Source organism: Candoia aspera, chromosome 2 (genome assembly GCF_035149785.1).
Source record: "Candoia aspera isolate rCanAsp1 chromosome 2, rCanAsp1.hap2, whole genome shotgun sequence".
In the NCBI taxonomy this organism is placed as follows: Eukaryota; Metazoa; Chordata; class Lepidosauria; order Squamata; family Boidae; genus Candoia; species Candoia aspera.
In genome coordinates this window covers 99,977,406-99,994,577 of record NC_086154.1, presented here as the reverse complement: position 1 = coordinate 99,994,577, position 17,172 = coordinate 99,977,406, and the positions used below count along the sequence as shown (strand labels likewise).

General features: G+C 41.6%; 1 protein-coding gene across 1 annotated transcript in view; it reads right to left on the bottom strand.

Moving 5' to 3' along the window:
* Window positions 1-2,291: 2,291 nt before the first annotated feature.
* The window catches only part of DNAH9 (dynein axonemal heavy chain 9), a 224,218-nt gene continuing 209,337 nt past the window's right edge, over window positions 2,292-17,172 (bottom strand). Inside the window, exons 65-69 of the mRNA XM_063292577.1 lie at window positions 16,553-16,744; window positions 15,482-15,652; window positions 12,798-12,980; window positions 11,972-12,361; window positions 2,292-3,344 (exon numbers count right to left, since the gene is read on the bottom strand). Coding sequence (XP_063148647.1) covers window positions 3,117-3,344; window positions 11,972-12,361; window positions 12,798-12,980; window positions 15,482-15,652; window positions 16,553-16,744 — 1,164 coding nt within the window. The 3' untranslated portion in view covers window positions 2,292-3,116. The remainder of the gene's footprint in view (window positions 3,345-11,971; window positions 12,362-12,797; window positions 12,981-15,481; window positions 15,653-16,552; window positions 16,745-17,172) is intronic.

Below are 17,172 nucleotides of genomic sequence, written 5' to 3'. Positions count from 1 at the left end.
TTCCTTTCCTGTCTATTACCTTGGTTCCTGGGCACTACACCTGATTTCCTTCCAATGTAATGGATAAGAAAGCCTTGATGATTTTATACAGTTTGAAGCTCCCCTTGGATTTTGTCAGAATAAGGCATTGGGATGGGGGAAGATGCTACTTTAACACCAGCGCAGCTAAGGATAATTTAAGCCCAACTAAATTAGACCTTGGGGATGGAATGAAAGTAGTGTCATGGGAATATGGCTGGACAAAAATGCTGTCAGGTCATGTTTGTGCTAGAGTTAGGTACAAGTTGCGAAAGGGCCTAAAATCTTCACATCAGTATCGAGTTAAGGGTACCTTCTTAAATCTTCTGAGCCTACAAATTGTCAGCAAGAGAAATCAAGAATTTCTTGGACAGACCAGGCAGAATCTGTGAATAAAGCCTCCTATTATTGCTCTTTTATACTGCAGAGGCTGTTTACAGTTTCACCGCCTCAGAGCCTGTGACTCCACACTTAAGATTTTGAAGTCCCTTCATGCCTTTTTTTCTTAACTTCTTTTTGTGTTGAAATACAAGCACTCCAAGAACTATTTTTTAAAAAGCAGGTGTTCAACCTTGCAGTTTGTCAAGCTTTCAGTTTCAGACTTGCCATGGTAGGCCTGTGATATGCCGTACATTTCCCATTACAATTCTCTTTCAAACAACTGTAATGGGGAATATAGCGCAGGCTGAAGGATTGTGCAGTGCCAAGGAGACCAGACTGCCTCCATTGACTATGGATGACCAATTCTTTCACTGTGGCAGCAGCCTTTACCAGCCTTTCCATCATGCTGTTCTGTTGAATAAAGGGAGTTTGCTTTTTAGAAGAACCTAAAATATTAAGATCCAGACAGTCAGAGATTGCTTTTAACACTCAAATCTCACTTGAGTTTGTGAGTCTGTGACTATGAAGAATGGTAAGTGGAAATCTACACAGAGGGACAAAGATAGTATGCTATTTCTTTGTGGAAATAAAGTAAGCGCAGTGGGGGACTTTTAGAAACGAAACTAGTAGTGTCACGATACCAGCAAAAGTTATTATTGAGTTCCTTTATTAATGACATTTAATTTTTCATCCAAGCAGTGAATTGCAACACAGTGTATCATATATCTACTTGATGTATTTACTCATATCTGTATCCTGCCATATTTCCCCATATACCCCTTAACAATAGTAAAAAGAGAGAGAGAGAATAGAAAAGCAGAGGGAGCTACAACTCAGTTTCTCTAGCATGGGTTTTAAAGTGTTAAGATTTTTTCCTGAGATTTTTTCCCAAACAAATGGCTGAGATGCTTCTCAAAATAATAAGACTGTGTTTGTGCTAGAGATTTAAGATTCTTGGTGCATTGTGTTTACGATGCAAAGCAATTCAGATTCTAACAAAGCATTTGTACTGCCAATAATCCCACAGACGACGTGCACGCTGGTATTTCTTTGCCAGTGATCAGATACATTCCTTGCAGACAAATGGCCACTTGCCACAGATTTTGATAATAGTTGACCAGCCTCCATCTGAATCAGCTATCATACTTGGAGGACAAGTTATCTCCAGAGAAAACCATTTTCATTCATTTGGGGAAAAATGTATGCTATGTCTCTTCTGTAACCATTCTGGACATTTTAGTAACAATAATCAGGTTTCCTAATGACATTCTTAATCTCCTATTTTCACCTAATGGGGGAACACCACAGTTAGCTACTCTAAAAATGTAACAAGAATCATCATAGAAACTTCAAAAACAAGCAGTATTATGATAAGCAACCAGTATATTGAAATTATGGGATAGCTCAGAGAGAATTATATGAATCCTTATTTAAGTTTTTAATATGAGCTCTCTTCCCTGGTTTTCTCACTGACTCAAAAACCTGGTTTGGACAAGCAGAGCTTAACATGTACAATCAGACACACGTAATTTGAGCAATCAGAAAACACGGTATTGTTGCAAAGTAAAGCACAGGAGAAGACAATCACTGGACAACAGAGCGCAAATCATTTTTTATAAAGAAACTGCTACCATTCCAAACTCTTACATTTTCTTTCTGCATTACAAACTTCACCTTGTTTAATAGCCTTGTCACTTTCTCTCAGCATTTCCAGGGCATAATCTTCTGCAAGCATGAACCATCGATAAAGAAACACGTCAAACACACTCATTTGTGCCTTGGAGTGTATGAAAGTCAGTCTTGCTACTCAGTTTCATTTTTGAAGCCAGTGCCAAATGTGGCACTGGACGAAAAATCCAACGCAACAGCACTCTTTCTTTGCATTACCCAACAGCAGTATGACTACTAAAAAGCAGCCCTCATCTCAACATTTGACAACTTGAAGTTTAGTTAGCAAATACAATTATTTAGAAAATGGGGTTTGAACTGCTTGCTGTATGTTGTTTTTATGTGCAGTTCAAAGTAGCGGTGTTGATCTTCCAAGCTTCTCTTGGTTTAGGACGAGGGACTATCCCTCTCAGATACATGCCCATCTCTCCCATTCCTGGAAGCCACAGTCACAGAAGGTCCTCACCAGGTCTCTCCAAATGAATTGTGGCTGAAGGGAAACAGGGAAGAGGGGCTTTTGGGATTTGGACCTGTGTGGATGGTATGGCCTTCCCACTGAAGCTAACACAATATTTATGTTGTCATCTTCTTCGCGTTAGGAAAGACTTCATTCATTTCCCAGGACTTTCAAGAATGTTTCAGCTGAATAAACCAGAATTAAAACTTCCAGAAATATCAGCTCGTGCAGCCATGCTAGCTGGGAATTCTGAGAACTGTAGTCCCAATGTATCTGAAGACCGGCTTACATGAATTTCTGTGCTTGTTTTACCTATTATTTAAACATGTTCCCTGTTCTGTAAATTGGATAATAGTTATTACTTATTTATGGTACATAAACCAAGTAGGCACCTTTTATTTAAAAATGTAATAAACTCGAAATCCTGTGGTGCTCTTGAAGATAATTCAACTCGTCTTTCATTTTTTGAAAGATGCTTGTAAGTATGAAACGACGCTGGGCATTCATTCATTCTCTCAAGCAAATACCAAATAAGAAAATATGACTTTTTTGACAAGGCTGCTAGAAAAGGAGAAGGGAACTGAACTGAAATCTAGATTTGCAGGAGGAGAGCAACGCCTGCTAAAATCCACTTGGATGGTTTCTGTTTAGTCTTCAGGTTAAATGTCCAAATATAGGTAGGGCCCCGTTGGCGGGTTTTATATACAGGACATGGATACACATTGCGTGTGTCTTGCTTGTCGACAAGGACGGCTTTGATGAAAATAATTGGCATGGGTGGAGTCAAGTCTTTCAGTCGGGCATCAGCAATTAACCCACTCTGCAAAGAACAGTAAAAAAAAGAATGAGATATTGCTAACCCTGCCCATCTTTCTTAAAGAGATGGACCATTTTGAGCACAGAACTTCATGAGACATCCTGTTTCAATTGAAAAACACTTCCAAAATATTCATAATGGCCAGCTTCACACGAGAAGCATCACATCTGCACCCATTTGTATGTATGTATGTATGTATGTATTTAGTTTTCAAATTTTGCCACCAGCCATCTCCCCCCAGAATTTCATGAAGTTGCACACTTAGAAGTGATCTGAAGTGAAATATTTTGCACACCCTACCCTTACTGCTGTGTTCAAAAGCTTCTGTGTGAAATACATGGATTTGTGCAGAGTTTGGAAGATAATAAAGCAGTTGTGTGATCACTTCCGTAGATATTTCACTGTTCCTTCTGAATTAACAAAGTCTGAACTGCTTCAAAGAGGTTAATCCTTGTAGACATAAGCTTGAACAATGAGTGGGCTGGGCAGCAGGGCAATTATGAAATCACTTTGTGGTACTCAACAGTGCCTCATTAAATACTGCCTGATTCTTGGAAACAGAAATCCAATCAAATATGATTGAGACACTCAACACTAGATGGGAGGTAAAAATACCTATATTTGTTTTTTCACACTGACGTTAATAGCAGCTTCAGAGAAGACAACTTAGGTGAAGAAAATGTGACACACAAGTACATGGATTAAGCTCCTCTCCTCCCTGTGCTGCTGCTCTGATCAGATTTGGACTTCTCTGCAGTTGTTTCTAATCAAACATTAAAACAGCGCAATATACTGCTTGAAAGTAAACTCTGTCTCTGCATGTAGCAGTAGACATACTGACTGGTCACTAAGTAAACATGCACAAACCAAACAACAGGCATCAAGCTGGACTCAAACAGCAGTACCTATAAGTGCAGAGACTAGAATAAAAAGTGGAAAGAACCAGAGAAGCCAGATGGTTATATTGCCTAACCAATACAGAAGCATGGAAAAGAGACATGAACAAAGTTATTAAACTGATATCCCACAAGTCACTGTCTCCTCCTGTATCTAAGCACCTCCAACCAAAGATTAAAGATGGCTAATGAAGATGGAGGAGGAATTGCTACATGGATAATCAATGGAGAAACAGGAAATACTTTCAGTTCCTGTCCTTGAGTAAGGCAGTGCTTACTCTCTGGAATACACCCTTCCCACTAGCTAGAAGGCAAGGGCAACTGGATGATCAATTAGCAGTATTGAGCAAAACAAAAGGAATGGTTCAGAAGCCTTGGCTGAACCCCATGGGTGATGTCCCACCTGAGAACATAATAGATTTATTCTAGGCTGTGCTTTTATGCTTTTGAGTGTCTTGGAAATCACTCCTTCAATCCTGTTTTAGTAGTACAAACTTGCTTCCATAAAGTTTTCTATTATTCTCATCTAAATGCATCAAAGCAAAAAAGAATCTTTAGGCAGCTGCCAGCCCTAAAACAGGTTTCAAGAAATTCTGGATAATCCCTTTGGGGAGCTGTTCCACTTTAGCAAGGCGTTTCCCTTTAAAGGGATGGCTACAAGCAAAGCTGACAGCTCCCCTCCTGTCCTTTCCAAAGGATTAGTTTCTGGTGGATCTGTATCCCAGAAAGACCGGCTACACATAGCACAGTAACTAAGTTTTAAACTTTCATCTGCATTTGACCCCCACAAGAATACGTATGTTGCTACTGAATGAAAAATCAGTGGGTTCACTTTAACATGGAACTGCTTTTATTTGCTCATCACACATATTTCTTGTTGGAAAAAAAGAAGCATGCTTAAGCACCAAGAAAGAACACAATTATTTTTATGTTGTGTTTTACAGCAGAGCAAAACATATCCACAGGAAATGGCTTTAAAATAGTTATTGTTTGCTCTTGTCTAAGATCAGTGGAAGTCCCCATGCTATTTTGCCACAATTGTAGGGCTGATTACCTCAAAGTGGAATTGTAAAAACAAGGATTTGATCCTGAATTGTTTGAATAGTTTTATCTGAAAAATTTTGTTATTGAAAAGTCTTTCTTCATGGAAGTAGCTAGGAACATCTTTTGAGATTTCTTTTCATTTTCCAGCATCAAGCTATTTTATTCTTTCTTCTATCCTATTCCTAAGAACACCCAAATGCACAAAATAGCTTCCCTTTTGTCTGAAGCCTAGAATTGTTGTGAAGTTTGGGTAGCTTGTGTATTCTTTCATCGTGGAATTCAGTAGATACACATAGGAGTTATTTCCTTGAATTAGTCAGGTTCCATTACTTTTCGATTCTCCATTCCAAATTTTATCTTTTTTTTATTCCACACTCATTCCAGGATGGCTGATAATGATAGTTGGTAATTGATGATAATTATCCATTATGACTGATAACTCAGACACTTAGTTTCCTCAATATAGTTTATGCTTTATGGCCAGGGGTATAACCATCGTTCCTGCCCATTGTCTCAGAATCATCTCTGAACAACTAATCATCTCATGCTGAATTAATTATCAAAAATCTTTATTCCATCTATGACCTCTATACATTTCCAAATATTCATTAAAAGGTAAACATATATGGTTTGAGTCTATTTGTTCCTCCTTCTCTAGAAATCATTCTAATCATTTGGACAGGATTGCGCCTGTGCGGCCTCTCTTGCCTCATCCAACCCGACACTCCCCGTGGTTCATGGAGGAGCTGAGGGTTTTGAAGAGGTTTAAGAGACGCCTAGAGTGCCACTGGAGGAAGACAAAGACCGAATCTGACCGAACACAAGCTAGAGCCACTATTAAGGCCTACCTTGTGGAGGTAAGAGCAGTGAAACGGCAGTATTTCTCCGCTCTTATTGCATCCGCAGATTGCCGTCCAATGGCCCTGTTTAAGATCACACGTACCCTTTTGGGGAAGGTGGGCCCAGTGACCCACCTACAGGGCCGTGCAGAAGAGTTTTCTGAGCACCTGCAGGATAAAATCACTCAGATCCGGTCTAAGTTGGACTCCATGTGTGAAGCAGGGTCTGTGGAGATACCAAGGGAACTTTTAGCCTTGTTATCTGGGAGCAGTGTGATCCGGTTGGACCCAAGGAAGTGGACAGGATCCTCTGGATTGTGAATGCCACCACCTGTCATTTAGATCCATGCCCCTCCTGGCTGGTGAAGGCAGCTCAGGAGGTGATGTGTGGTTGGGTCCAAGCGATGGTAAATACATCCTTGAGTGAGGGGGTGTTCCTGGTCACCTGTAAGGAGGCACTGGTGCGCTCCCTCCTCAAGAAGCCATCGCTGGACCCAACTGTGCTGGACAATTTTCATCCAGTCTCCCACCTCCCCTTTTTAGGGAAGGTGGTTGAGAAGGTGGTGGCATTGCAATTCCAGAGGGTCCTGGATGAAATGGATTATCTGGACCCATTTCAGTCAGGTTTCAGGCCAGGATATGGGACAGAAACTGCATTGGTCGCACTTATGGATGATCTCTGGCGGGAGCGGGATGGAGGCAGTGCATCCATCCTTGCTCTCCTTGACCTCTCAGCGGCTTTCGATACCATCGACCATGGTATCCTTTTGGGATGGCTCAGGGAGTTGGGGGTGGGCGGCGTAGTTCTGCACTGGTTCACCTCCTTCCTCCAGGGCCAGTCCCAGTCGGTAGTGATAGGAGAGGAGAGATCCAACCCTCGATCCCTCCATTGTGGGGTGCTGCAGGGTTCGGTTCTCTCTCCTCTCTTGTTTAACATCTACATGAAACCACTGGGTGAGATCATCCGTCACCACGGGTTGAGGTATCATCAGTATGCTGATGATACCCAATTATACATCTCTGTCCCGGGTGAGGTAAGTGATGCAGTGACTGCCCTTTCTCGGTGCCTGGGGGCTGTGGGGGTCTGGATGGGGAACAACAGGCTTCAACTGAACCCTGGTAAGACGGAGTGGCTGTGGATTGATGGTGCTTCATCTTCCGGGAAACTGTCATCCTTAGTTCTGGATGGGGTGGCACTGCCCCAGACTCAGTGCGTAATCTGGGGTTTCTCCTGGACTCACGACTCCTGCTCAAAGACCAGGTGGCAGTCATGGCCAGGAGGGCCTTTGCGCAACTTCCGGTTGTGCACCAGTTATGCCCGTTCCTGGATTGAGAAGCCCTCCAAACAGTCACTCACGCCCTGGTAATCTCCCATATAGACTACTGCAATGTGCTCTACATGGGGCTAACCTTGAAGAGTATCTGGAAGCTTCAGCTGGTCCAGAATGCAGCCGTGCGGGCTATCTTTGGTGCCCCTAGGTCGGCACATATAACACCGTTGCTGCGCGAGCTGCACTGGATGCCAGTTTGCTTCTGGGTCCAATTCAAGGTGTTGGTTATTACCTTTAAAGCCCTACATGGCATGGGGCCAGGTTACCTGAGGGACCGTCTCATCCCCATTACATCGGCCAGCCCCACCCGATCATCCAGAGAGGGCATGTTGCGGACCCCGTCCATAAGAGAATTTCATCTGGCAGGGTGCAGGAAACGGGCCTTCTCTGTGATGGCCCCCGCTCTCTGGAATATCTTGCCCCCGGAGGTGAGGCAGGCCCCCTCACTCTTGACCTTCCGGAAGGCCCTGAAGACCTGGTTTTGCCGTCTCGCCTGGGGCGGGAAAGGGAATAACCATTCTTGGGGGTGGCTCGCACCCTAGAGTCCCTCCCACCAGCCTGGATTTTATACCTTTCTTGGATTTTATTTATTTACTGTATTTTATTATAACTGTTTTATGTGATTTTAATGTTTATATTTTGTGCTGGATTTTATTGTAAACCACCCAGAGTCCCTCTTTTGGGGGAGATGGGCAGTGGCTAAATTTGAGCAATCAATCAATCAATCAATCAATCAGTTCAGCCTCTTGTATGAATCACACCCTAAGACATCAAAGAGCATAAAGCACATGATCTCCAAAATTTGGTCACCTTATTTCTGTAAATATCTAAAGATCTCCCTTCTCCTTATTTGGTGAAACTCTTAATTCTTCATCTTTATTTTTCTCTATATCTGATGTTGCTATCAGGAATATTTGCTAATTCCAGTACTAGAGTTACTAACCCAATCTTTTTCTATTATGAAAATAGAGTGATGATAGATAGAGATGATAGATAGAGATGATGATGATTATGATAATAGATAGAGATGATATAGGTAGGTAGGTAGACAGACAGACAGACAGAGACAGACAGACAGATGATAAGAGAGAGAGAGGTCAAACTCATATCGTACAATACTTGATTATTGTTTCTGAGCTAATTTCTTACATGGTTCTTTATTGTTTGCCAGTCTCAAATTAATTTCCCCCATCTGTTGAAATACAGTGCATTCTGCTATGCTTTGGCCACACCTATAAAATATCACTACAGTTCTAGGTTTATCAAATTCAAGTTACATATCAGTTCATGCTCATGTGAAACAGGATATATGGTACATTTCACACAGACAAGGTAATGCAGTGTCTGCTGACTTGGATTCCTTGCATAAAGATGTTCTTTTAAAAAAAAAAAAAAAGCAGAAGAACAAACTGCAGCAATAAAAATGCACACAATACTGGGATACAAAGGCCCACATGCAACCCAGTATAAGACAGCTTCTAATGTATAGTTTTCCAACATTCAGCAATTGCTTGTATACTTTATTTTCTTCTTTCCAAAAGGGGTTGAATTCAGGGGCCTAAATAGCCTCTTCCCATTCTGTGGTTTGATGATACTTTACTTCAGATCTCACTCAATAGGTGCTAATCTTCAGCAGATATACCTCAATACTCTGGACAAATACTGCATTAAGGTTCCTCGACTTTAACGTTATCATGGCATCTGGAACCTAATACTCACTTTCAACCTATTTCCACCAGAAATATATTAAATCATAAATGCTTAATTTTTAAAATGATCTATGTTTCCCACATGCTGCATAGCTCTGACTCCCTATAGCCCACAGGTACAGAAGTCCCATCCTCTCTGCCACTTTTATAGATGTAATTAAAAGATATGAAAAGAAGTGGTACATATGGAGAAAATAAGTACAGAGGACAATCTAGGCAAAAACATTAAAAAAAAAGAAGAATTACAACATCTTTATTTTACTGGGTTCCAAAAGGCTTGTAGGAGTGATCCAGATAATCAGCCCTAAGGTCCCACTCAGTTGCTTCTACATATTTCAGTTATTTAAGTCAATGAGAAAGAGACAATGGAGAATAGTTGGTATAGTCTCTCAAATGTTGCTTAAAGATTTTATCAATTAAATTATCGTTTATTGGATGATACTTTTTAGTACATCGCCCCATACCTTGGAGAGGGGCAGACAGAATCCAGGGGAGATGTGAAGAAACTTTTCGTTGCATTGTTACAATAAACCCACCTTTCCCAAAGTTTCATTGTATTGTTTTCATTGTTCATTTTGGTGTTTGGATTTTTAAGGGAGGTGTGTACATTAAGATCACACTAAAGGGAGATGTGATGGCAAAAGTTTAGGAACCCCTGCCCTAGAGTGATACAATATCTGAAGGGCAACCATTTGGGGAAAGATATCCTAGAACAACAATTAAATAGATATAGGTCCTTGATTCTTCGTGTGGACGTTGAAGGGGAAAGCTCTTGCAGGGGGCAGGGGGGACTGCTTCTAGATACAGCTCAGCAGAAACTGCCTGATAGAAAGTGCTTCGAGTGTAGCCATGTTTATGAAAACTGATTCCCAAGAAACAAAACAGTCTGAAGAAGAGATACAGAAAAGACTGGTGTTCTTCCCAGCTTTTGCTACTCCTCTGAGTTTCTAGTTATTATCCAGGAAGTTTCATATCTCCTTTGACTGCTGGACAAGAGCAGTATCACTCTTCCCCTGCAGTTCATTCCAGTATCTTGTCCTATTTACAGGAAAATGAGGCAAAAGGAATGCCCCCCTTCATGGCTCTGCTTGCTTCAGGCCCAGCCTTTTTCAGCCTATACCTACACCTTTTGGAAAGCTCCACAGGGGCCCCTGCCTCCCAGCTTCAAGCCCTGGTTCCTCCTGCTGAGGCTCATGCAAGGTCAAGAAACCGAGCAGAGAGATAGCTCTGGCCTGATACTTTGAGATGGACAAGGCTGGGGAATAAACGCAAGACACTGATTGGAATGCTTCAGGTATGGGATAAGAGCCAAGGAGCTCTTTGGCTTCAAGGCTAATAGCACCAGCTGTTCCTTTTGGCAAGGGCTCTCAGTGTTCCCTGCCAAAAAACAGAGAGTTGTGGAGTGGGAGGTGAAAGAGGTGTAATGCACAATATAATGAAGGTGTAATCCCTGTGGAAATGCAAATTCTGATATCAGTAAATTACACAGGCAAATTTTGCTTACTTCTCTTTAAAGTATGGGATTTTGAAATGGGTTTGCTCGGTCTCTCTCTGGTGGGGAGGGGACAGGAAAATAAAAAGTTCACTGAGAATGCAACAATTAGAGCCTTACCAAAATATTTTATATTAAGTCCAATTTTGTTGAACATAATTATTTTCAGTGTACTTGCTCTGGCTCCATCCTTCAAATTTAATCTAGTTTTCATCCACATCCTGGATGACTGAAAGAAATGTGTTCAAGCCCAGAGATTTCTTTTTAAAATTTCAGGACCTGTGTATTACCTGAAGTTACCTGTGTATTGCATGTATTCCTAGTAACAGCTCGTGTCAAAAATGCCTCCTGTGCTAACGACACTTTAAAACAGTCTCCATTGATGCCAATTGTTGATTGGGAAAATTAGCTCAGGATCACAGAAGAGATGAGGAGGGACAGCAACTAAGGAGCATCTAAGAAGCAGAGCTTCCTAAAGGAGTTGTACCTGCAATGGCAGACCAGTCTGGAGATTTCCCATGCCTGTTTTATAGGTTCCTTAAGCCCCTGCCCTCAGCTCTAGAGGATGATGGGCTGGGCATTGTTTGGGTCCCAAGCCTGCTACCTTTCCTAAGTTGCCCTCTAGCCAAAGGACTGCAGGAGCCTTCAGAGTATAAGACTTCGGGCACAGTTCTTTCCAAGTTGTCATAACTCACAAATAAAAAGCACAGAAGAACTCTTTTGATGTCTTTGCTTCTTGTTCAGCTATTTGACACAGGGTTCTTCCTCTCTGAACATGCAAGCTGCAGCACAGAAGTGGAAACCCATTAAAAAGTGTAAAAGCAAAAGCTAGGTAAAACTAATTGGCAAGGCACTGAAGTTCATACTCCCATCCACATCACCACCACCTTCTGCTATTCATTTTATCTGCCCCTTGAAACAATGATCGGCTCTAGCCTGGCTTTAAAGATTTCACTTGAAATGTTCCACGCACTTTGTTTTTAATGCAATCTTACCAGTTTGGGATTGTGGTTTTTAACAATCCATCTATCTCAAGATGATGAATTCCAGGCAAATACCAATTTTGTACTTGCAGAATAAACCTATGAATATACATAATAGAGCTCTTACCCGAGGCTTTTAGTGACAAATGGCATACTTCCCAGAGGTGAGTTTGAATTCTCCTCAGAGAAGTGGCCAACCTAAGTTAATTGTGTGCCACAGTCTTGGCCAGGCACCGTCCAATTATTCTCGGAATTCCATTTCACATCAAGAAATGCCCCGTTCCCTGATTCTGGTGACTTATCAAGTAGCAGCAACCCTTAAATCTTTGCATTTACCTGCATATCCCAGCGGGCGCCTTCCATGAACAAGCCATGGATATATGCACCTTCCCGTGGAGGGCTGGTGAAATCCTCACGGTTCCTCTTAGTCACATCACATTGCAGGGTCATTTTGTCCAGAGGCCACTCGTTTTTTCGGGCCATGGATTGCATTATGGCTGTCAAGAAAGACTGTGGGTTAAAGAATCCTGCCAGCCACACCACAGATGGTAGCATGAAGTCTCCTGTCCATGTTTCAAGCTCTCTGATGCGATTGAGAAGGTCGGTGAACCAACTGCCTAAACCAGACATAGAAGGATAAGCTCTCCTGGTCCACGATTCAGGCACCATATCTAAGAAGATGGCATTCTGTAAAGTCTCCATATCATTAGTCATGGTTAATTCACCCTAAAAGATGTAGAAAAAGGAATATGAGCAACACAACCAAAATGCCGTAAACATGTGAAAACAGCGCATTTATTAGGACATGCAGGGGATCTGAAAAAAGTACACCTTCAGCTGCAAACAAGAGTAGAGAATGTAGGAAATCAACTAGTTTTAGCAACTTGAAAAAGTCCTAAAATGGCTGGGAGATACCTGTGGAATAGTTTAGAAACTGCTGCTATATCATGAGCTTTTATCATTATTTGATTTAATTGACAACACTCTTCTAGCATTTGCTTGGTTTCCTGCAGTTTACATGGTTTTATATATTCTTTTTTATAACACAGTTTTATCACTAGCTTTCTAATGGTAGGCTACCCCCATAAACTGAGTGTCTTCCTGTCCTCTCTAATTTGCCTTCTAAATTGCAAAAAACGTAGGAAAAAAGAAGAGTCTATACCTTCAGTCCCAGGTCCAGCTCTCTCAGTGACCGCCTAATCTCACTAGTGAGAAAGTTCATGCGCTCACATTCCTGGAAAGCAACCACAATGTATGGCGTTCTCTCTTCCACCTTGGCCATCAGCTCAGGAATGTTAAACTCATCCGTTAGTTTCTCCAAGATGTCATCAAGCAGTGCCTTCACCTATATGCCAGAGAGAGGGGATATTGTCGAAAATTATCTGCACAAATTATTAACCACTTTAAGTAGCCTTAGAGAAGTTAATTTCCCCTTATTGAAGACACACTGAGTCAGTCCAAGCTTGGCTCCTGTAATCAAGCCATCTAACAGACTATTACATCTGCAAGCATTCACAGAGGTTCCATGTACAGAAATGGTTTTGGAAATGGCCACACATTAAGCAGATACTCTTTTTCTCTTCCTGATTCTCTGTGCCTATGCCTCATTTCCGGATTAGGGTAGTTCTACTCTGAAGATAGATGAAGTTATAAAGGGGAAAAGAAAATGAAACATCAGAGCATACATTATTGAACCTCCTTAAGAGTCATTTTATTAAGCTATTGTCAAATGCCATAATTCAGAGGCATAGTGCTCTGGCTTCAGTCTCCTGTGGACCTTTCTTTTGCTTCAGGTTGCAACTTGGTGGCACCTCTGCCCAAACTGGACTATAAGACTGAATTGTTGGCAGGATTTCAGACTTGGACTAAAAGGATCACTGCTGAAGGAGGGTGAGGAGGGGCCAGGGTGAAGGCGCTGGTTCTCTGGGGCAGCACCAGTGCTTGGGAATAGCTTCCAGAGATCAGATTAACCTCCTCCTTGTTGATTTTCAGGAAGTTGTTAAAAGTGTAACTATTTCAGAGAGCATCTTCTTAAGTTCATGCACTATACCATCTGTGGTTCTATTTTAATATAGCTATGGCATACTTATTTTAAGGGTGTTATGACATTTAATCAATTATTTTAACCATAGCATAGATGTTTTATCTACATTCTTCTACACTGTACTATGCATTATGTAAGCCACCAAGAGTGGCTAGATTGCAGTTGGATACAAATGCAATCAATCAATTTTAATGTGAATTATTCCATCAGGCTACAAACTATATAAGAAGTATAGCCTAACTGCCAGATTTTGGATGAGCTGGATGATAATGTAATCAGTGTCCACTAAATGAGACAGAAGGAGCTTCAATCTCCTTCCTAATGTACTTTGAAATATCCCCTGCAACTAGAGAAATTTTATCTCTATTCTCCAGCCCATCATTTAATCAGTCAGAACTAATAATCACAAATCAGAAACTAGAAAGTCCATCCAAATTTTTGCTCCTACAATAAGGATATGTATTTTTTTTTTCCCCGGGAAGGCAACTGAAAACAGTTTTTCAGTGGCATGTCAGGAGCCACATTCCCAAAAGTGGTGGGAGAGAGAGGAGGCAGGACAAAAGTTAAATTTCAGGGGAAGCCCATAAAGAAACATGATGCAACAGAACCCTCCCGTTCGTGTTAACAAGGAATGAATAATGAGAATAAATGTCTCTGATATAGAAGTAATATAGAGCAGTAGCAACTAATAATTATTGATTGTTTCATTTTGCTTGACTGGGCAAAGCAACAATCAGTCTTCCCAAAGAGGGAGCTTGTACTTATCTTCCACATTCCATGAGAAAAGTGGCTTCCCAAACCATGTCCAACGAGAGACCCAGATTAGAACTGTCCCAACATTCTCTGTGTTGGGAACTCTGAACTGGGCACTGAAATCCAAGATCTTTTCAATTAGCAAACTTTAAGTAACTCGGTTAGCTAGGCTGACTACATACTTTTATTGGAATTATTCCCTTCTCTTGGTTTCCTTGTATCCTCTTTTCCCAATAGACTGTTTTAGATATTTAAAGATTTGACTTCATTGATTTAAAAAAGGGAATATTTTTCCCTTTTCCACATGCAAGACTACATGCTTGTGCAGCTAGCCCATATGCTATTTTTTAGTGTGGGGGGGGGAACCCTTGGAAAAAGAAATACATCAGTGATGTTTAAACTATTCTCCCTCCCGGCTTTGAATAATTTGGTATGATTTTTTTTTCTCTTCATGGAAATTGGAAGAGAGTTGCACTATTCCCATCCTGCCTAGCCAAAGTTCCTAGCAATGCTCCTACTCCTGCAGTTCTCCATCTTTGTCAGATGGTCTAAGGAAACCCTGTAACTTGCTTGGCTACTTTGCTAAGCTCCCTGCAGGGCTGAGTCAAGAAACAAGGCTCTATCCTTTCCCAGAACAAATTTGCATTCTTCTCCTTGAACATTGTAGCAGCAAGCATAAAAGACTGGAAACTACCATCAGGATGAGCTGCTTCTTTCACCTCTGCAAGTAGGTCCAAGTTATAAATGTAAAGAATTGTACTGGTTTTCTTCAATGAGGCTATTTGTACTCCCTCTGCTATTTAGAATGGCAAATCAACAGAGGTCATGAAGCATAGTTCTCTATGATATCTGCCAAGGGGGTGGCAGCATGATAGAGAACGTAAAGCTCCTGGATTTTCCCTGGCACCCACAATGGCTTCCCAGTATTGCTACCGTCTGGCTAATTGCCTGTGTGAGCATCTCATGACTGAATGTCTTGGGATGAAATGAAATCAAATAAAGCAAAATCACCTACATGGAAAGGAAACAAGTGTGTCCCCCTCGCTCACCTTCTCCTCCCGAGTGGTTCCTATACCTTCTCCAAGGTTAGTGTCTCGAGGCTGTAGCTCCAAAACAATACGGAAAAGCTTCTCTGATGTTTGGGTCAAGAAACCAATTTCTGCGTTGGGGTGGAGGCCATATAGATATGGAGATTCAGGAGGCAAGGCATCATCTATATACTAGGCAGGAAAATCATATGTACACTCAGCAAGGCAACAGGTACCACATATAATGCCTCAGTCACCTGTAGTTTTACTGAACTTCTAAAAAGTTAAACTAAAGTCAGCACAATCCTGCACTTGTAAGCAGATCAGCCCAGGCCAAATGAAAATTAATTGCAATTAATTAAAATTAATCACTAAGCATTTTCAACAGAGTTACGTTTTTCAGTATACTTTGGCAGGTGCCATGCATCAGTCTCAGCCCTAGGTTAGAATACAGTTTTGATCAATGAGTGACCAAGGTGACACTGAAGGGTCGAAAGTCTAAAATTTTCTAAAATAAAATCAGGGATACCCTCCATATTCTGTGGCCTGTGCTTTGCATATGCCCTCTCCATACGGAAAATGAACAGTTGAAGGCCCATTCACCTAAGAATACAAAAAAAAATGTGCGTTTTGATTATAATATAAAATAATAATAGTAAGGATAAAGAACCCTACTAGTAAAATCCTACATATGTCTACCCATAGAAGTCCCAAGTACAGTGATAGAGAAGTGAGCATCTTCCAGACATTTTGGCTCAACTCCCATTACTTCCAGCCAGCACGGTCAGTAGCAAAGGTCGATGGGAGCTGTTGTCCAAACCGGCTTGAGACACCTAACACCCTGGATTGCAAACTGAAAGTGTTTTGGAGTTAACAGATACAACTTTCCACTGGAAAAACAACAAAAATGTTTTTTTTCTCTCTCTATGCTCAAACTGGATAAGGACATGACCAACTGTCATCTTACAATCAGCAAGGATGATGAAGAAAAAGCAGCCGATCTTGCCTAAAGCTCTGAATCCCTAACTTGCTTTCTTGTACGACTGTGAACTCCAGAACAAACCAGGGCAGGCTGAATAAACACAAGACTACCTGATGATAGCTGTTGTAGTCCATGTTTCCTGGGAGGGGAAATCCAGAAGCCAGCAAGAACTCTCCCTCCAGCATTTCAGGCTTGATAAACTCTTCTAAGTAGGTCTTACAGAGACGCCTATCCCAGTCATCTGTGATGTGACCCCCGTACATGATCTCTCCAAAGAGGTACCGGAGGTCGTCATAGGGGACCTAAATGCCAAAGGGAAAGTTAGCTGGGGCAGGCCAGAGGAGGCCCTTCCTTAGAGCAGAGCAGCAGGCAATTCTTTCTGCAGGCTTTGAAAACCTTAAAGCAGTTTTTAACTTCCACAAGTTTGTTTTGTAGGGGACTGGATGTAATGTAGCAGCTACACCACTCCGTGCAGCACCAAAGACGCTCATTTAGAGAAGCCCCAGAGTGTGGAACAGACCCTGTGTATGTGTGTATGTATGGTGCAGAGAACCGGAGAAGAGTAGGAGGAGTGTGGCTGAAAACAAGGATTTCCCCCGTTCCTTAGACAGAACACATTTATCTCGGCACTCAAACATATGCAAATATTTTCAGGGAAATGTCCTAGCACAAGCAGACCAGGCCATTTATGAGCATTCACAGAAATAGGACAGTTAGATAAAAAGTATAT